General features: G+C 44.1%; 1 protein-coding gene across 4 annotated transcripts in view; it reads right to left on the reverse strand.

The window, feature by feature from the left end:
* The window catches only part of KHDRBS3 (KH RNA binding domain containing, signal transduction associated 3), a 111,599-nt gene extending 90,924 nt beyond the window's left edge, over nucleotides 1-20,675 (reverse strand). For all 4 annotated transcript variants that reach the window (XM_053395255.1, XM_053395254.1, XM_053395252.1 and 1 more), the window contains exon 1: nucleotides 20,362-20,675. In XM_053395255.1, the coding sequence (XP_053251230.1) occupies nucleotides 20,362-20,449 (88 nt within the window). In that variant the 5' untranslated portion in view covers nucleotides 20,450-20,675. The remainder of the gene's footprint in view (nucleotides 1-20,361) is intronic.
* Nucleotides 20,676-21,093: the final 418 nt, after the last annotated feature.

Below are 21,093 nucleotides of genomic sequence, written 5' to 3' on the forward strand. Positions count from 1 at the left end.
GCGCACATTGAAGCCCTACTGCAATATAGTTCTGACAACCCACACCAGAGAAGTATGGGACCATCCCATTCTGCCCTGCCAGTGCCATCGATGACCCCACTCAGGCATAAAGATTTATCACAATGTGAGTGATAAGTTCAAAATAAGTGGTTTCTCTCTTTCTCTCTCTCACCCCTCATCAAAAGTGAAGCTATAGACAAGAAACAAAAGCTTTAAACTATTTAAATGAAAAACCACACTTAGCTGGGTATGGGAAACTTATCAAGCATAGGAGCTCCCATGCACCATGAATGCATTGCCCCACATGTTGTTGTTTAGTCGTGTCTGACTCTTCGTGACCTCATGGCCCAGAGCACGCCAGGCACTCCTGTCTTCCACTGCCTCCTGCAGTTTGTTCAAACTCATGCTGGTAGCTTCGAGAACACTGCCCAACCATCTCGTCCTCTGTCGTCCCTTTCTCCTTGTGCCCTCCATCTTTCCCAACATCAGGGTCTTTTCCAGAGAGTCTTCTCTTCTCATGAGGTGCCCAAAGTATCCTTCATGGGTCACTGCCTTGCTGTGGCGAAGGGGCTTGAATAACTCAGAGAAGCTATGAACTATACCGTGCAGGGCCACCCAAGATGCACAGGTCATAGTGGAGAGTTTTGACCAAACGTGATCCACCTGGAGCAGGAACCGGCAAGCCACTCCAGTATCCCTGCCAAGAAAACTCCACGGACAAAGACAACAGGCATATAAAAGTTATGACGCTGGAAGATGAGCCCCTCAGGTCGGAAGGCATCCAACATGCTTGCCCCACATATTTTTCCTTATTTGAACAGAGGAAATGTAGATTGAGGCAAAACTACGTGAGTTGACTGTCTGGGATAAACTGTAGCGCCTTTTTTACAGCAACACACAAAAGCTTTACTAGGATACAGTTCTTCTGTATAAGTTACTCCTGTTGCTTTAACGCAGCATTACATTTTTAAGTCCAAGAATTAGCTGCAGAAAACGCAGCTAATTAGCTGAATGAGAGAGCCAAACAGATGGGAGAGGGGAGGGATTTGCTTGAAATTCTGAACTGGAGAGATGACGAAGATGACGAATAGAAGCAGGAGACCAAACTTATAGGGACTTGTTGGATTTTACAGGGAGTGAATGCACATCAAAACCAATGGAAGGCTTAAGGAGCCTTGTTACAGATTGGTTAAAGTACCACCAGTTACATGACATGTTTAAATCAGATTTTAAAAACGGATTTTTGGACCAAAGCTCACAATTTGAAAGAGAATGATTACAGAATAAGGATAAACTATTGTCTAAAACGTATAACTTCTTATTAGAATGGGAAACAGAAGACGAGCTAGTCAAAGCTTCAACGACACACTGGGCAATAGATATATATAGTACACAATATAGATATAAACCTCTGGGAGAAACTTTGGAAGAATGATTTGAAATTTACTTCATGTTACTCATTGAAAGAGAATTATATGAAAATGATTCACAGATTGTATTTAACTCCGAGTAGGTTGGCTAAGATGTATAAAGTAGAGTCAGATATGTGTTGGAAATGTAAAGAAACAGAAGGGACCTTTTTTCATTTGTGGTGGAAGTGTAAAAACGTAAAATAATATTGGAAAATGATCTATAATGAGCTGGAAAAAAAATATTTAAAATGACTTTCCAAAAAGACCAGAGTCCTTATTGGAAATAACCCAGACATAAATTCCGAGGTGGCAGGAAAACTCATTTAAGTATGCAACAACAGCAGCTTGAGTTTTGATAGCCCCAAAAATGGAAAATGAGGGAGGTCCCAGGCAAAAAGGACTGGCAACTAAAGATGTTAGAATATGCAGAAACTGCAGGTTTAACACATAGAATAAGAGAGCAAGAACAACATATATTCAAAGAAGAGTGGGGAATGTTTATTAAGTATATGGAAAATAATTGTACACAGCTGCAAACTCTGGCAGCACTAAGATAAATACAACAGTGTAATTGATGTTTAAGTGACGTAAGAGCGGGAAACTGATTAAAATGATTATAGTAAAATCGCAGGAATGAAGGATAAGTGGAATGAACCATGGAAGGAGGGGGTAAGGCACAGGATACGTAACAGGATGTAAAATGTTTGTTTTGAGATGTAAAATTGAAAATTACTTTTTAATAATAATAATAATAATAATAATAATAATAATAATAATAATAAATTTTATTTATATCCCGCCCTCCCCAGCCGAAGCCGGGCTCAGGGCGGCTAACAACACTAAAATAGTGCAACATTATAAAAACATTATAAAAATTAATTAAAATCAAAATTGATGGCAACTATAAACTAAAGTTTTGTAAATATTGCCAAAGGAGGGAGTCAGGCTGCGCCCTGACCAAAGGCCTGGTGGAACAGCTCTGTCTTGCAGGCCCTGCGGAAAAAGCAGGAGACCAATCCGGTCAGGACAGACCTACTTAAGGAACAATGATCTGGCTACTGTTAAATAAGCATTGTACTGATCTTGTGCTTTCCATTAGGTTTACAATTTAAGCAGGCTGCTCTTGCTTTTTAGAAGACTTCAAAAGTATTTCTAGCCTCTGAAAATTATTGAAAATGTACAAAAATCAATTAGGCGCAACTGTGCACAATAGTGCATACACTGAGTGAAATACACATACAAAGGGGAAATGTTGTGTACACTTTTATAAAAATTGGTGGAGAAATCAGGCAAACTCTAGTTCGGAAAAATCCAAAGCCAAGAAGCAGAAACTGACAGATCCTGTTTGCCTCTATTCAAAACAGCTAACAGGAGAAATAGACAGAATTAAAGTCCAGTTTTGTGACAGCCATGCTCTGGTCTGGTGGCAGCAGTGCTTTATGTTCTGGAAATGTATTCCTAATGCTGCAAACTGGTCACTGATGGGCTACTCCTAGCAGCAATAGAAACAACCAAACCGGGAGTGGGATGAGAGTTGAACGGAAGCAAACAGTGCAAGATCACTGTTGTCCCAGGGTGGGTTTTGCCTCGCTGCCAGAGATTGCAAAACTGACTAGAAGTACTTCCTTTTCAAGAGCATTGGAATGCTTTAATTTTAGAATCACTCATTACATGATCAAGAAGGCAAGCACTTCAACTGAGACTCTGCCTGCCTAGGCTGTTCATGAGCTGCGGCTTCGTGCATTAGAGCAAGGAGGCTTGAAGTAGATCCTGTGAGTTTTCAGCCATATGCATCAGTATCCCGATGAACATTTCTGTGTCAGCATCCTGCTCCTCAAGCCTTAAAGCAGGGCATTTCACACTTCAGCATTTCTGTACTCCAGGCATTCAAAAAGTCTATGTGAATGCAACAAGAACTAAAGCTATGATGCCACACACCACTCATTCATTAATCTGAGACTTAATCCCCTCAGCTGCAGGGGAGACTTTGCTTCCAGGGTTGAGTCAGTGGCAAAGACCAATAGCAACAGGTAAGGAATAGAGCTGGACAAGTCTTCCCAGCAAGCCTTTTCTCCTGCCCTCCCCATCGCCACCACACAGAGCAGGAATATTAAGCCCCTCCTCAGGCCAACAGCCCCATGCTCCTTATAGGTTCAAATGCTCCATGTGATCCTTCCCTCTCAATAATTAATTTGCATTAAACTTTCACCCAAAGAAGCACAAGGCAGCAAACACATTAGCAATAAAATGTAATAAACTTTAAACATTTTTTAAATATTTCACAACATTTAAGAACCTCAAAAACATTTTTATAAATTAAACGCCTAAATATTTGAAAGACCTCCCGCAATCAGTTAGCACTGGTTTAAACATTGGTGACACAAACTGTTATTTGCTGCATCTTTAGTGAAATAATAATAATTTATTTGTACCCCGCTCATCTGGCTGGGTTGCCCCCAGCTGCTCTGGGTGGCTTCCAACATACATAAAAACATAAAACAGTATTCCTTAAAAAGCTTCCCCATACTTCAGATGTCTTCTAATCAGGCATAGACAAGCTCCGGCCCTCCAGATGCTTGGGACTACAATTCCCATCATCCCTAGCTAACAGGACCAGTGGTCAGGGATGATGGGAGTTATAGTCCCAAAACATCTGGAGGGCCAGAGTTTGCCTATGCCTGGGCTATATAGCAACTCATCTGCCTGACATCTGATGGGAGGGCGTTCCACAGGGAAAGTGCCACTGCCGAGAATGTCCTCAGCCTGGTTTCCTGTAGCTCCACGTCTCAGTGAGGAAACCGCCAAAAGGCCCTTGGAACTGGACAATGGAGGTGGAGACACTCCTTTGGGCATACAGGGCTGAGGCCCTTTAGGGTTTTAAACAATCAAAACTAACATTCTGAACTGTGCTCGGAAACATACTTGGGAGCCAATGTAGGTCTTTAAGGATCGGTGCTATATGGTCCCAGCAACCACTCCCAGTCACCAGTCCAGCTGCCACGTTCTTGATTAGTTGTAGTTTCCGGGTCACCTTCAAAGGTAGCCCCACATAGAGCCTCTTGTCACCAGTTAGTTAACTATGGCCTATTGAGGAGGGACCACCACCATCACCCCCTCTCTATGCAACGATAGGTTAAAAAATAAAAAGGTAAAGAGCAATAGATCCATGTATAAATGCATGGAACTGTCACCAGTCTGAGAGTAACCCCAAATCTTCAGCACTGCACAAAAGTGCTATGTCAGACATGCTGGCGTATCTAGGCGGACAAATCCATGTAGTAAAAAGCTCTCTGAAGGAAATTTGGAAAAAGAAAAAAACCCAGAGCTATGTTGTACAGGTGCACCAGCATAAAGGAGCACCTTTACTAGAGGCGTGGTTTTGGTGTTCACCATCACCAGTCATGCATTTTTGCAGCCTACAGGGGAGGAAACAAGTACTGTATTTTTCACTCTATAAGACACACCAGACCACAAGACACACCTAGTTTTTGGAGGAGGAAAACAAGAAAAAAAATATTCTGAATCTCAGAAACCAGAACAGCAAGAGGGATCGCTGCGCAGTGAAAGCAGCAATCCCTCTTGCTGTTCTGGCTTCTGGGATAGCTGCACAGCCTGCATTCGCTCCATAAGATGCACACACATTTCCCCTTACTTTTTTGGAGGGGAAAAAGTGAGTCTTATAGAGCAAAAAATACGGTATCTGTATTTACTTCTAGAGAGATCTGGAAACCAGGTCTAGTCATATGACTTTTCTATTACACTTTAGCCTGTAACATCTGCTAACTAATCTACCCTTACATAAAGCTCTTAATGGGACAATCTCTTGCCAACATTATTCCATTTCAAGGCAGCTAGATTTATTCTTAAATGAATGTGGACAGGTATTCAGGGACTCCTATGAAGGCAAGCTTAGATGACTCACAGGATTAAGATTAAAAGCTTGTTCACGGGAGAGAAAAACCATGGATTTTTAGTACGCAGAGTTAAGCTTACCAAACGAATCTGAAGTGTTTGCTATCTGCACATACTAGTTACTTTTCTGGAAAATACCTGCATGGACTCAAAGGCATGATTCCATCCATAAAACAGGGACAGGACTCCACTTTAGAGAAATGCTCTGAAGTACATGGAGAGAAAGTTGAGGGGTTCTGATGTATCTACGAAGTTGTCCAGTGAATACAGTTGTCCAACAAAATGTTGCTGTGTATCCCCAAGCCCCAAGAGTGGTGCTCCAGGCATCAAAGATCCAGGAGCCTTTCAAAGGATGGAATGGCCCACATTTCCTTTCCAATGACCTTCCCTTGCTGGGCTAAGGTGGTGCAGAATTATTTCTGGTGCTCTATTTTTCAGGAGTTGCTTGTTCTGCAGCCCTATTTTGCCTCTACAGTGGTACCTCGGGTTACATACGCTTCAGGTTACATACGATTCCGTTTACAGACTCCACTAACCCAGAAATAGTACCTTGGGTTAAGTACCGTATTTTTTGCTCTATAAGACTCACTTTTTCCCTCCTAAAACGTAAGGAGAAATGTGTGTGCGTCTTATGGAATGAATGCAGGCTGCACAGCTACCCCAGAAGCCAGAACAGCAAGAGGGATCGCTACTTTCGCTGCGCAGCGATCCCTCTTGTTCTGGCTTCTGAGATTCAGAATATTTTTTTTCTTGTTTTCCTCCTCCAAAAACTAGGTGCGTCTTACGGTCTGGTGCGCCTTATAGAGCGAAAAATACAGTAGTTTGCTTCAGGATGAGAACAGAAATCGTGCTCCGGCGGCACGGCAGCAGCAGTAGGCCCCATTAGCTAAAGTGGTGCTTCAGGTTAAGAACAGTTTCAGGTTAAGAATGGACCTCCGGAACAAATTAAGTACTTAACCCGAGGTACCACTGTATTCCTGCCATACTTACCCCCCCCCAAGTGCACTACTGAATGAATTCTAACCACCACCACCACCAGAATGTTCAAAAACATTGTTGTTCAGGTACTACGTTCTCCTGTAATGGCTTGCCTCAATGCTGAAGTTACAGAGTTCTCCTAATATTTAACTAATGTCTCTTGAAATAGGATAGCAAGCCTGAGGGTTCAGACTTAGTTTAAACTAGAGGAACTAAACACAACTGTGGTGGCTTGGTCTATGGGAATTGTAATCCCAAGCATCCGGAGGGCACTAGGATGGTGAAAGCTTCTTTAGGCACTGTAGAAGCCTTCAATGACTCCACTGCATCAGCAGATAGTAGTATTTAATACGCTACCAGCCTCTCCCCTTTTCTCTAGCTGTGTGTAAGCCACCTAAACAGTCATTTTCTGAAAGGGTGCACTGGAAGTCACTGCCCAGAGAGGCTACTTTTCCAATGAACAAGCTTACTGACTTTGCTTGGCTAAATTTTCTCAGATGCTTGCCTGAGCAAACATAATTGTCTTCATATCTTAAAGTGGATAGATTTGCTAGGCTAGTAGATCATTACTTCGGGAAGTGAAGATTCTGACTTTACTCTTTTTTTAATGTACTTATGGGGTGGAATTCTCATCTGAAGAGCCTTCAAGCCAATGCGGGATAAACAACTTGTCTCTGGGAAACATTCTGTGCCAAAAGCTTGATTCAGATAAATATGACCCATCATAACCAACTGTGTGAAGCCTCCTGTTCTAACTGCCCTTCTCCCCAGCTTTCCAAAAAATGTTGCGCAGTCTGAACTCTGAACTATTTACCAAATGAACAGGCTACCCACTTAAGCCTCCTTCCTAACTTCTGAAATGCGCATGGATTCCAGATTTGAGGATTGAATTTCAGGAAAACAACTTTTCTTCTCTGGCAACTTTCTCCTCAGCGCAAGCTGCTCTACAGTCAGCCTATGCCAGCTGATAAACTTCCAGTTAATTGTGGAAGGAATTCAGAAAAACACAGTTATGCAATTCCACAAACAAGTGCAAGGCCATGATGGATAACAATGATTTTTTAAAAGGTTAATCATTTTGAAGATGCCACTTTTAAGTGGTAATGGTTTTAAAATCAAGTATGAAGTGAATACAAAAGAGTTAGTTTTTATACTGCCACCACAATTCTTTAGTACAATGAATTACATTCTACGCTCCTTTAAATAAAAATTCACAGGCAGTAGCAAGTTGAAATATTCAAGTATGATACACAATTACTGCAGACCATGATGAATATCTGACATATCAACAAGACAATGTGGGCATTTTGCTTTCTAGGAAAAACTGACTTTGCTGCTTGAAAGTTCTGGACATATTTCAGGCACTTAAATTACAAATTTGTGGCTGTATTTTAATTAGTTTTCAAGAGCCACTTGTCTAAGCAAATGTAGCTCTAATACAAAAAAGGTACATGGGCTGAATGACCAGACACTTTTTATTCTTTTCCTCAGAAATATATTATTTATTTAGCTCCAGTAAATATGTACTGATACAACAACTCTTGCTCAGGGAAACACTAAATAGACTAACTCAGGAGGAAGCTTGTGATTTGAAAAATCACCTTGTACCAGCAAATCAAAATGATGTTTTAAATGAACAGACCCAGTGAACTTGGGACAGGACTGCAAAATATTGTGATTTCCAGGCAACAACCAATTTAGACACATCCAAAATACCTGAATATTTCAATATGTCATAAAGACGTCATAAAAAGGGGTACAGCGGGATTATGTGCACTAACGGATAATGGTCAAAAGGCACAGTTCTATTCCTATATAACCTTCAAAAGCCTCATGGATGGGAGATTATCTGGGCTCCTCAGAAGAGTAGCATTTATGCCACAAATGAGCACACAAATAGCATGAAATGACTGCTTGCACAGGCATGTGCTTTTTGCACGCAATGAAAAAATAACTAGTAACCTTCATTTGTGCTCAGAGATGCTTGTTCCTTCCTTTCTGTCCTTGTTGCCTCTAGTTTCTATTTCCCTGCACAGAAGCTCTAATCACACATCACCTGCTTGTCATCAGGTTTCCCAACCAGCTTTGCCTGACGTTTACGACCACTTGAATTTCCTCCACACCTCCAGTGGATAATGCCATTTCTTCTCCCAGCCTCATTGCTCACAAACAATTTATAAACTGCTTAAATTTTGTTTAGATCTTTAAAGCAGAGTACAACAAACCATGTACAGTGGTACCTCGGGTTACATACGCTTCAGGTTACAGACTCTGCTAACCCAGAAATAGTGCTTCAGGTTAAGAACTTTGCTTCAGGATGAGAACAGAAATTGTGCTCCGGCGGCGCGGCAGCAGCAGGAGGCCCCATTAGCTAAAGTGGTGCTTCAGGTTAAGAACAGTTTCAGGTTAAGTACGGACCTCCGGAATGAATTAAGTACTTAACACGAGGTACCACTGTAATTAAAACCAAAAGTGCAACCTAAAACCAACAAAACAGCCAAGTATTTTGGCAAATATCTTCAGATGTCCTACATGAATTTCCTTAGAACATATGATAGAATCACTCTTCACATATCTTCCATAGCCATGTAGGCAGAAAGCAAGCAGTGCAATTCTGCAAACCCCTTTGCCAAAATCACCAACTGTAAGTAAGCATGCATGCATAAAAACCCATTCTAGCTGCCTTGAATAACTTCTACTATTGGGAATAGAGTTAGAGCAGTTCAAACAGCTTATTCAAAGTAACCGGACACGGTGCGCCGGTACCACAGAGCTGTTGCATGATTTATGTAGAGGGAAGTCTAAATTACTATCAAGGATTAGGTGCACAGGATTAGAACAATGAAGCAGAGACTAATTTTAGTAAGAACCTGATTCTTAGTATTTTAAATTGAATTAAATCAGCCATTTCAAACTGAACTTGCACCAAGTTCTTGGCAGTTAACTTTGCAGAATGCTGGGCAGGCATTCTTTTCAGCACCGTGACAATACTTGCTTTTAACTAATCCCCTGATTTCTGCTACTTAAAAGCAACTGCGTGCCAAAACCGAAGACTCCAGTGTTTGCACCTTTTGTGATTTCTATGCTAGTTAGCTGAATAAAATTAGGGTGTGTGTTTTTTTTCCTTTTGAAAGGGTTTCTTTTTTCCTCTCTTCAAGGAAAAGCAAGGTATCCAACTTAAAAGTGTATTATTCTCTTCTCATTATCTCCTGCTGGACCCCTACTGTTCTACAAAAAGTTAACAGCAGCAGGTTTCAAGTTTTTAACAATACTTCAGAAAATCTTTTGCATGCATGCATGAATTTCTGTTCAATCCACGTTTTAAACAAAGGCCCAGTTAAACTATTCTTTAAAACAAATCATGGCTTAATGTGAACAAGTAACATACTGGTACACATGGCTCAAAGGCTCCTGCTCTGTTCCTCACCAGGTCCTGCCAACAAGGTGAAACAAGGTAGAAACTGACTTGTTTTATTGCCCAAACCTAGACTTGTTTACTTAAAACCAGAGGTGAAGAAACTGTGGATCTCCTGTCATGCTGGACCTTCAGCCACACTGGCAGGGGCCAATGGAAACTGCAGTGCATCGCCACCTGGAGAGGCACAAATTCCCTGCTCTTAAGAAACCATGAGAAGTAAGCATTTTCTTGGTGCTGAAAACTGTTTCAAACTATTGTCTGATGTGATGTGTAGACCAGACAAAGACCATAGTTCACACTTCCTGGAGGTGAACATGGAACATAACTACACCAGAGTTAGGTGTTGCTGGGTTTTCTTAAGTGCCATTGATTTCAATGGGAGCAGTTTAATGAAATGCTTAATTCAAGAAGAAATCAATAGGACCCAGATGCCCTATTGTGGCTGAAATAGGCTGACTTTATACCCAAGCAGGGAATGTTTCAGATCCTTTAAGCATCAAAAAGTAGCATCTCTCAAGAGACAGGAATGTGGAATCCTAGATCTTGTGCATGCACTTTAACTATGTAACTCTGTGAATCTTTTAATTCTGTTTGTCTCACCGCAGTTGAGAAGCCAGTGAATTATCAGAAGTGACCTTCTAAATACACCACAGAAGAGACAGGGTTTTCTATAATACTCTTTGTCAGATCAGGCTTCTAAAAGCCAGTCCTGCATATGCATAGGCATTTGTGCTGGTCCCAGAAACTACTCAAGCAATATTGCCTACTGACATAATTACATGCATGCAACCATTAAGATACAGAGTTCATCAGGGGGAGCGGGGGAATCTAGTTTATTCACAGCACACCAGCCCAACTAATCCAATATTCCTCATCAGATAAACTGCCCAATTTTCCTTTTAACCCCTCAAACCAATGCATTCCGAAGTTGGCTATTGCAATGAATCAATATTTCATCCAACCTGCTGTTCTTTGAATTCTACATAATAAATCATTAAACATGTTATTTACTGTTAAAGATACAAAGCTCGCCTTGTAAGACGCATGAAAGACTACACAACGTACAGTAGTACCTTGGGTTACAAACGTCTCAGGTTACAAACACTTCGGGTTACAGACTCTGCTAAGCCGGAAGTAGTACCTCGGGTTAAGAACTTTGCCCCAGGATGAGAACAGAAATTGTGCGGTGGCAGCAGGAGGCCCCATTAGCTAAAGTGCTGCTTCAGGTTAAGAACGGACTTCCAGAACAAATTAAGTTCGTAACCAGAGGTACCACTGTAATAATAGTAATGCATAACAATTGTACAAAGCATGCAATTGCATAAACCAGGTCATACAGAGTTCAGTTCTGCCTACTCCCAAATGGCAGGGTCTCTGGTAGAAGTTTTCCCTATCAGCTAATCCTTTTAGAAAATGTCAAGGACTGGCGCTAGGACTTCCCACATGACTCTTCCCAACAAGAGTTGCTTGAGCATGGGTCGGCAAACTAAGGTCCACGGGCTAGATCAGGCCCAACTACCTTCCAGATCCGGCCTGCGGACAGTCCGGGAATCACCAGCATGCACATTCTTTCCTTCTCCCTCACACGGCGGTGCTTTTCTCCTCAGGGACGGAGCAATCTCATCCCACACCAGGCGCCATCGACGGCAGGAGTCGGCTCGCCCACCTGCCCGCCTCAGCAGGGTGGTGCTGTGAAGGGAAGTTCCAGCGACGCCCCGCTTCCCCTACCTCCATCCACGGCTCCTCCGTTGGGGCTGCTGCTTCCATCTTCGCCAGCCAACGCAGTCTCCTAGCCCCACCATGGCGCCTGGCTGGCTGACTGAAGTCCAGCTGTGGCTATTGGGACGGCAACTGGGACAGGTAAAGCGAAGCATCTTCAGGCCTCTTTGCAGGCGGGCGAAAATCGTTTGTCCCCCCCCCCCCAAAAAATATAGTCCGCCCCCTCACAAGGTCTGAGGGTCAGTGGACCGTCCCCCTACTGAAGAGGTTTGCTGACCCCTGTGCTTGAGGAATGTAGCATCTGGCAATTATGCTATGAACCGGCCTGATCTGAACTTCCCAGTTTAACGCACAAATCACTATTCAGAATCTATTTGCTTTTGTACTTTGCAGAAGTCACCAGACACAAAAAACACCATCAACAAAACTATCTAGAAAGTCTATCTTGAGAGAAAACCAGGCACATATTTAAATGGGAAAGTTTGTATGCGTTTTTTTTCAAAAAAAATGCAAGCCAATATACAAATGAGATGGAATGGACTTTAAACCAGGAATGGACCAATTAGTCCACCACCAATGTAACTCTAGAACAGGCATAAGTTAGAATATGATCAGCAGGGTTGCTGCTACGCCAGAACTTTGGAATATTATCTTCAATTGTCATTTTTTAGGGGAGAGGGGGAGCTTAGCCTGCCTTTGCATGGAGTCTCCTCCAAACATTACACCAAGAACGAACCTGTTTTGTCATTAACCGTCTATCCTCCAACAGTGAAGGCCAGGGTTAGCAACTTGCCCTGGGCACCAAAGTAAAGCTCAGTATCTGAGAGTACTGTCTGCGGTGAGCTGTGGTGAAGGTGAGAAGTAGCTCTGGGCATGTTTATTGGACATTGTAAAACTTAACAGCTTAACAGATTTTTCTTTGTTTCTTGCAAACTTGAAAAGGCACACAACTTTGCAAGACTACAAAGCTGACCACTGCGTGAGGGAGGAGGTGGCGTTTTCACCTAAGGTTCTATTTATCTTGCGGCCAGTCCTTGAGAAAGCAAATACAACAAGGCCACCCTAGACTGACAACAGGAAATGTGCAAGGGAAATTGCCTTTCCTAAAATACCCAGTGCCCAAGCTATTTTAAGTTCTCAAACTTGGCACCTTAAAAAGTTGCGCCCAAGCGTGCAACTCACACCAGCTAAAGTCAGGCAGCTTCCCACAGCAGACTTCAAGAGGAGACCATGCAGCGCAAAGGTGGACAGGAAGTAGACTGGAATCTGTTAACCGTAGGGTCACTGTAAATGATGACTCCCGATTACTTAAAAGCCAGCATCAAGACAACTACTTTCCCCTGCTCCAAATAAAGGTCCTGGAGATCTTGATCAGTAGTAACTCAAGATGTGATTTGTACTTGAATACACAGGTTCCATTCAATGACTTATGATGTCCATCGTGATACAACGTTCACCCTCTCAGGCACCATTTTGCATCTGACTGCACCTGAGCAAATATCTGCCCCAGCTCTGGCCAATGGTTCTAGAAAAAAACATAGGTCCTATAATCCTGAGTTCTGCTCACCCATTTTGTCGAGCAACCAGCGAGTCAGGATCCACATCCCCAGTGAGTCGAGGTCACATCCTGATCTAAGGTTGGTCACAACAGCAGCACTCTCACTATACAAACAGGTGGGAGGAGATCCTAGGGTGGGAGGCTGGGGAAATACAGGTGAGCTTCTAGGTGACAGCTGGGAGGGCTCACTTTTGTGTGTGTGGAATAAGTTGTGCAAACTTAATTTTGAGAGAGGATTTTGTAATTTCCCTTTCTTCTTATCTTTCTTTTCTTCTTTTGGCTGGTGTGCTTGGGTACATAGGAGCAACCCATCTCCAATAATTCCTACACAAAACAGATTCTGAGCTTCAGTCAGGTTATTACAGGCCTGCTTCGGGAGTGGGGAGCCTTGGCTGACCTAAGTTGACTACTTTTTTCAGGGAGAAAGAGCAGAGCATGTTCCTGTTGCTCCAGTCTGCTTCGTAATGGAAGGGGCTTCGGCTGTCCTTCCTTGCAGGCATGTCTCAGAAACTACTGCTCAGGAACCAGTTCAATCTTATCCCCATGCTGAGGAAACACAGCTCTGCATCTCCTTGTCATCTCATTCCAGGGAAGTTCTGAAGCCGAGTCAGTGTTAGGCTGAATGAGGGTTTAACGTACTGAAACTATCAAAACAAGGCAAAGGTGTTCTTGGTCATTTCACCTACTGGTGCAGGGACAGGAAGTCAGTCTGTTCCAGAAAGGGTTGCACAACCCTTGAAAGATCAGCATCGTAGCTAGAGAGAAATTCTGAGCCCAGTCTTGTCATCAGATGGCCATGTGTCACATCTGGCCAGGAAAACTTATGCCCTGTTTTGGCTGATGTGCCAGTTGCACCTGCTCCTGGCTTGTATCGCATGCAGTGTTAAGTAACCAGCGCAATGATTTACACTTCCCCAAGCCCTTAAATCTATCCTGGGGCTTTAACTGTGGCAGCACCCAATGTGAAACTCCTTGCCCCAAAAAGCTACGCCATCTCCGTCTTCGTGTGCCACCAGTGTTTTGAAGGCATTTTGGTCTTAAACAAGCCTTTGATCCTGTTTACTACGTGACCTAATTTAGTCTATTATTAGTTCTGGCTATTTGTTTTATTGGTACTATTTTTGGTCCTGGTTTGCTTTGTAGAAGGAAGAGGACGAGTTTGGATTTGATATCCCGCTTTATCACTACCCTAAGGTGTCTCAAGGGACGTGGGTGGCGCTGTGGGTAAAACCTCAGCGCCTAGGGCTTGCCGATCGCATGGTCAGCGGTTCGAATCCCTGCGGCGGGGTGAGCTCCCGTCTTTCGGTCCCAGCTCCTGCCCACCTAGCAGTTCGAAAGCACCCTTAAGTGCAAGTAGATAAATAGGTACCGCTTACTAGCGGGAAGGTAAACGGCGTTTCCGTGTGCTGCGCTGGCTCGCCAGATGCAGCTTGTCACGCTGGCCACGTGACCCGGAAGTGTCTGCGGACAGCGCTGGCCCCCAGCCTCTTAAGTGAGATGGGCGCACAACCCTAGAGTCGGACACGACTGGCCCGTACGGGCAGGGGTACCTTTACCTTTAAGGTGTCTCAAAGCGGCTAACAATCTCCTTTCCCTTCCCTCCCCACAACAAACACTCTGTGAGGTGAGTTGGCTGAGAGACTTCAGAGAAGTGTGACTAGCCCAAGGTCACCCAGCAGCAGCATGTGGAGGAGCGGGGAAGTGAACCCGGTTCACCAGATTACGAGTCTACCGCTCTTAACCACCGCACCACGCTGGTCCTGTTTACAATCACATCATTAAAAACAAGTTATCTTTTGCTGTTGTTGCCTGTCTGTTTACTTTGCAAGCAACTTTGAGTGACTTCTACTGAATGTAAAAATTGGATATAATTTCTAGGATAAATAAAATGCACGCCTAGTTGTGACTGCCACTTGGGTATACTGGCAAAAACCTGGAGCTACAAAGCCGATTGCCACTCTAAGACCGAGATACTTCAGTGGAGTGAAGGCCTCAACAAAACAATACAATTATTCCAACAGCTTGTAAATGTAAACAAGCATTTTATGTTACTGCTATGATGTTCTTTAGGAAGAGCTCATCCTCTTCTGTGCAAAAAGAGAGGGGGGGAATACCATGCAAGGAGTTTGCTTGTCATTTCTTTTCACCCAGTAGCTGCTTCACACTCTTAAATCTGAAACATGTACACTGGGTCAGCTTGCAGGCAGGCAGTTATAAAGGTTACATAAGCCTGCCTTTTAATTGAGACAGTACATTTGCGGCTACAGTGCTTTGCTCGGTACATAGTAGGTGAAAATCTTCAGTGATTCATCACTGCAAAACTGCTCTTGCAGAATCCTAGACAGATGCACAAACAGAGCTCTCCACACTCTGCATGCCTCAGTGAGGGCATTAGAAGTGTCATTCTGATATTATTAATAGAGATCCAAGTACATGCGGCTCTGGCTCAGCAGCTTGGATGTGAAAATTCTGTCCAACATTTTTTTGAAAGACCTTTTCAGATTTGTATTAATCCCCCGAAAGATAAAGGTAAGCAGTTATTGCCAGCTCTAAATCTCTCTTTTCCATTCTTAATTTCCTATTGCTCCTACACCTAAATCAACCTACTTTTTAAGTTCTACTGGCATGTCGTGCAGCCAATGTGCAAACTGAGAGTTGCATAGCCTGCTTTCAAGAAACACATACTCTTCATTCCATTTTGGTTCACTTGACAAAAATAGCCAGAGCTTAACCTAGTATCACAAGCAACCTGATAAAACTTGATTTGCTAAGTTATCTTCCTAGCCCACCATTTGCTTTTAAAAAAGCAGCATCACAAATTAAAGTGTGTGTTGTATAGGGTCCTGGCTTCTATCCATCCTGAAGCTACATGCAGTGAACTTTACTGGGTAACCTCAAATTCTAAGGTGTAGAGACAGAGGTTAACAGTGTTAAAAATACACCTTATTTTCACCCATTGTTGCTTTAAGGTTAGATTCCAGCAGAACCAAAAGTTTTCATGGGTGCCCAAGTCATACTGAAAGCAGTAAAAATGTACAGTACTAACCTACAGCTCAGGTTACCTGTTGTGACAGGATACCTGCTGCAAGTTGCTCACTCTTGGAAAGGTAATTTTCAAAAGATGCAGATTTAATTTCCAGAGGAGCTACACCTGAATCAGTTTTTTGGGGGATAAATAGGTACTTCCTTTTTTCAACTCCCCAACTGCTCAAATTAAATAGCAAATGTTATCAACGAAGTGTAGGGGTTCTAGCACTGCAGAAGGGAATGATATGATGTCTTCTGTGACGCAATTACACCGTGCTTTGTGCAGTTTTAATAGCCTGCATCTGAATGAACTGTCCCATAACTGAGCAGATTTTGGCATCAGTCTAACACAGAAGCCCCACTAGATCATGCGAAAGGTTTATTGTTTTTTAAATGTATATCCTGCCCTTCACAGGGACACAGGAAACTGCCTTATACCAGGTCAGACCATTGGACCATCTAAGCTCAATATTATCTACATTGACTGACAACTGTCTCTTCAGACTCCAGGATCTCAGACCAGAAGTCTTTCCCAGCCCTACTTGGAGATGCTGGGGATTGAACCTGAGACCTTCTGCATGTGAAGCAGATGCTCTACCAGTGAGCTGCAGCTGTTCCCTCAATCCCCAAGGAGCACAGGGTAGCAATCACAAAGAAGTCAAAACAATGCCAATTGAAAATGAAGCGTAGTATCCAACTAAGTTTTACTTGGAATAGATGCACTGGAAATTAATGGCCTTAAGTTCATCAGTGCGCCTACTTGGAGTAACACAACCATGGTATACAACCAAGAATATGTAATCCAGCATCCCATTTCCACAACACCGGCTAGCTAAACGCTTCAGGAAAGCCCACATGCAGGGCACAACGGCAAACGGCATTAGCAACCATTGCTCCCCAGCAATGACTATTCAGTGGATTGACACCTCTGAAGATGCTATCACAGCAGCTGCTAGACCTATTTCCCACTTTTCCAAGCTATGTCCAGGTATTAGCCACACATCATTATGGACCTTAAAATAACTGGTTGTCTGTCACAAGCATGTCGCAGACAGATCACACACAATGAAGCAGCACCTCTCTTCTGGCAGTTCCTACTGAGAGGCGTCAGGAAAATATGCAAATCCCAAGTTGTGTGAGCCATCAGAACATATTGCCATTGCCCATCATTTGACTTTCAGAGATGCAAACCTGTCCTACAGGTTGCAACCATCCTAAAGATCCTAGCAAGCATCATGGGGCCGCAAGGTTTGTCTGGAATGCTCAACAGCCCTATTTCAGCCTTATTACATAATAATTTTATTATTTATACCCTGCCCTTCCAACTGTTATAAAGCACCCTTTTAGGAACATAGGAAGAAGCTGCCTTATACCAAGTCAGTTCCATGGGGCCATCTAACTCAGTATCTACACTGGTGGCAGCTCTTGAGGATTTCAGACCAGAGTCTCTATAGATGAATGGGACTGAAACTTGGGACCTTCTGCCTGCACAGCAAATATTCTACCACTAAGCTACAGCCCTTTCCCTATTTTTTAGAGCCTTGTCTTAAAACTAGAAGCTCAGAAACAAGCACTGCTTGCCAGATTTGTGGGATTAGTTTTAATATGAGCACGATGTCAATAGGAAAGCATCACTTCAAACTTTGGCAGGTCCTGGCAATCTATTGTTTATTGCAAGTCCCATCTGCTATTCTCAGCTTCCTAGCTAATGAAGGCCACTTTGCTGGTGATCAAGACATCCATCATGCTTCTCCCATGCACACGCAGCCCAACAGCAACGTGAAAACATCAAGGTCAGGAAGAAATCATCCAACTGAAAATTGCTATTTTTTAAGCGGAGGGAGGGGGGAGAGAACCAATACTTAGTAAACGGAAGCAATTCCATGTCCACCCCCCAAAAAAACAACCTTTCTAATGTCAAGACACACCTTTCTTGGTATATATACAAGATGCCTCGAAAGAGCAAATGTCAAAAGAGCTATTTAGTTGTGCAGTTCAAGTACGTCGCTAATATGTGATATTTAGATGCCCTCTCCACCAAAATGAAAAAAAAGCTACTGACCAGAAGATGTCAGATTCCCTTTTAATGTAAAGGTGACAGACTATAGAAAAAGATACCAACTTCACAGCTGCACAATTTGCCAAAGCAACTCATATTCCGAGGTGCTATGGGAAAACAGGGTTGGGGAGTTTGGTTCCACTCCAAAGAAATTGGACAATTCAGAGAGGGAAAAATTCCAGAGGCAGCAGGAACATCCCTCTGGGACATGGTCCACTGAGCGTGAGACACACTTGAGGGTCACGGGCATACAGTGGCTTCCTTCCTAAGCAGATGCGAGATCAAAGGCAGGAAAGATGAAAGCACCTGCCCAGACTAGCAAAGAGGGAGGGTGTGTGGATCACTGATCTCTCAGCCTATTCGAGTGAGTGAATAACTCACACAGACCCTAGTTTCGGGGGGAGGGCAAGGTATCATCACCTGCTGCATGCTTGTGTTGTTTCCGTGCACACCAGTTTCTAGAACACAACTCTAATGACCTCTCCCAAACATCATGGCACTGTACTCCCTCCTTTAGCACTTAAACCACTAGAGCTTTGGGTGAAGAAAAAGGTTATGTCGCCCCCCCAAAAAATCTATTGCATCACATGTTCATTCAACTCCCCAGAGAGCTCAACACCATTTCCTCTAGTGTGGATGGGGGAAACCAGTTTTTTATCCACTGCTGTCCACCCCCTAAAGGACTTTCTAGAACATAAGCTTGCTTGCCTTGCCCCCTGAAGAATCCTACAAATCTTTTGTTCCTACAGAGCGCTCGTTCATCCTCACTTCCAAAATCCATTCCCTGCCCCAAACCCTGTAAATACATAATGCCGACCCCAGAAACACAAAATTTCAGCAATAATCAACCAGTTCTTTACCAAGAGCTGCTTCCCCAAAATCAGTACCAGAGAGAACATCACCCCTCATGTAGCACATTTCTAAAATGCCTGTTATGAACAGTTGTCTGTTAAGATCCATCTGGTGAAAGCCTGTAATTGAAGTTTCCACACAGGGAACTTTTGTCTGAGAACTCCCAGATGCATTCAAGAACCTCCAGCTCCTTCTGCTAAAAGGCACTTGTCAACAGGAAGGGTGTGCTGCTGTCCCGTAAGGACCCTCACGACGTGGCCCTCATTTCCCATACTTTTTAAGAAGCCCTCCAGTCCCAGACAATACAGACTCCTTGCACCTGAATGAGGCTGCCTATCACTCAAAACCCAAACACACCATCTCCGCTTTTGTTTCACACTGGGAGAGCCAGTCACTCAAGCAGCTTTTTACAAAATCCCAAGCCGTTCGAGCACGCTTCCTGCATCCATCTCAAAATATAACAAAGCCAGCCTTGCCAAATCATACCAGAAGGCCAGGACCACTTTCACCTCCAGCAGTGGCAATCCAGGTGCCTACAGGAAGCTTACAAGGAAGGCTACACCCCCTTGTTGCCATCAGCAGCTGGTGTTTAAAGGCATGCTGCCACTGGATGCAAAGGACTAACAGCCAATATCCTACCTTGCTTAAATCTACAAGCAGGAAGAGCCCAGCTGGAAGCAAGGTGCAGCAAGACTCTGATTCCAAATCTCAATTCTAGTTGGAACTCATTGGGTGCATAGCCACAGTTGCAACCATTCTCTCTCTCTCTCTCTCTGCAATATAGGGATAAGCAACACAGAGCTACCTTGCAGAGATGCTGCTAGGATTACCGAGAGGACACCCAAGAAAAAGCACTTTTGAGCACCCCGAGGTGCCACGTTAACGCTGGAGAAATGCAAGCTCACACTCACACACACACTCCGAAAGATGCAATTGCCTTTGCAGCTCATGAGCTACCCATCCAATGCAGACTTACCCAGAAGCCCCTACCTAGTTCACGCTTCGGAGTTGCTTCCAAAGTCTGCGGGCAGCCAGTTTAAAGGGATCTCCAGCACTTGCAAGGAACTACACCCCAAACACAAAACCAGCCCCTTTCCAGGGTGGGCAGCCGTGCCCTGGCACCGCCCCTTATTTTTCTTACCAAGTGCCTATTGTCTACCTTTCCCATTATTCGCGCAGAGTAATGCAACACAACAAGAACAAAAACAAATGGTTTAGGGTGGTGCAATCCTACTTCCGTACGACTCATTTAATTGCTTCCGAGCGGACATTGCACCCGATTTGCAGTGCTCCGTCCAGAAAATAAGCTTGCATTTTGTTTTTCCCCGCACCCCAAAAATCAAGACAACCCCCACCCCACCCCGTTTTGTTTTGCAAAACGCCCATTCCCTCCTCAATGCAAGTTGCAGGCTGTCTATGTCCGCACCTTGGTTAACCAGTCTCAGCGCGTGGGTGAAGGACGGATCCAGGGAGTCCTTCTCCGCCATCAGCTCCGGCAGGTACTTCTCCTCCATGGCCTGCCCGCCTGCCCGAGGGAAGGTGGGGGACCCGGGCTCGCCTAACACGCAGGCAGAAGAAAACAAAAAGAGGAGAGGGAGGAAAAGCGGGAAGGAGACAGAGGAAAAGAGAGGAAAAACACGCGCGCACGAATGGCGGTGCAGCGGCAGCCGCGCAGCAAATAAATCCTCGCTTGCAATGCAGCCTCCGAATGGAGAAAAACGGAAACAAAATAATATATATATATATATATTGAGGAGGAAGGTAAGGGGAACGCAGCAAAAATGCGAAAAGGGGGGGGGAATCGCGGAGGAAGCGACACTTGTTACGCCCTCCAAGCCGGGCGCATCCAGGAAAAGCCACGCGCGCCTCTGCTTTCCCCACTAAAATCCTGCTTATCCAATCCAGCAGCGCAGCAGCGCCGCTTCCTTTTCCAGATGCAGCCGCCCGCACCGGCTACGAGCCGCGACTGAGCGTCTGAACGCCGGCGCAGTCCTCTTTAAATAGCCGCGCGGCCACGCCCCCGGCTGTCAGGAAGCCACGCCCCCTGCCCTCCCTTCTCAGGCAACTTGGAACAAGGCGGAGGAGGAGCTTCTCGAACCCGCCCACCTTTGTTGCCTACTGGGTAGGAGACGCGCTTGTCTACGAAAGAAAGTGTAAC

This window comes from Podarcis raffonei, chromosome 7 (genome assembly GCF_027172205.1).
Source record: "Podarcis raffonei isolate rPodRaf1 chromosome 7, rPodRaf1.pri, whole genome shotgun sequence".
Lineage (NCBI taxonomy): Eukaryota > Metazoa > Chordata > Lepidosauria > Squamata > Lacertidae > Podarcis > Podarcis raffonei.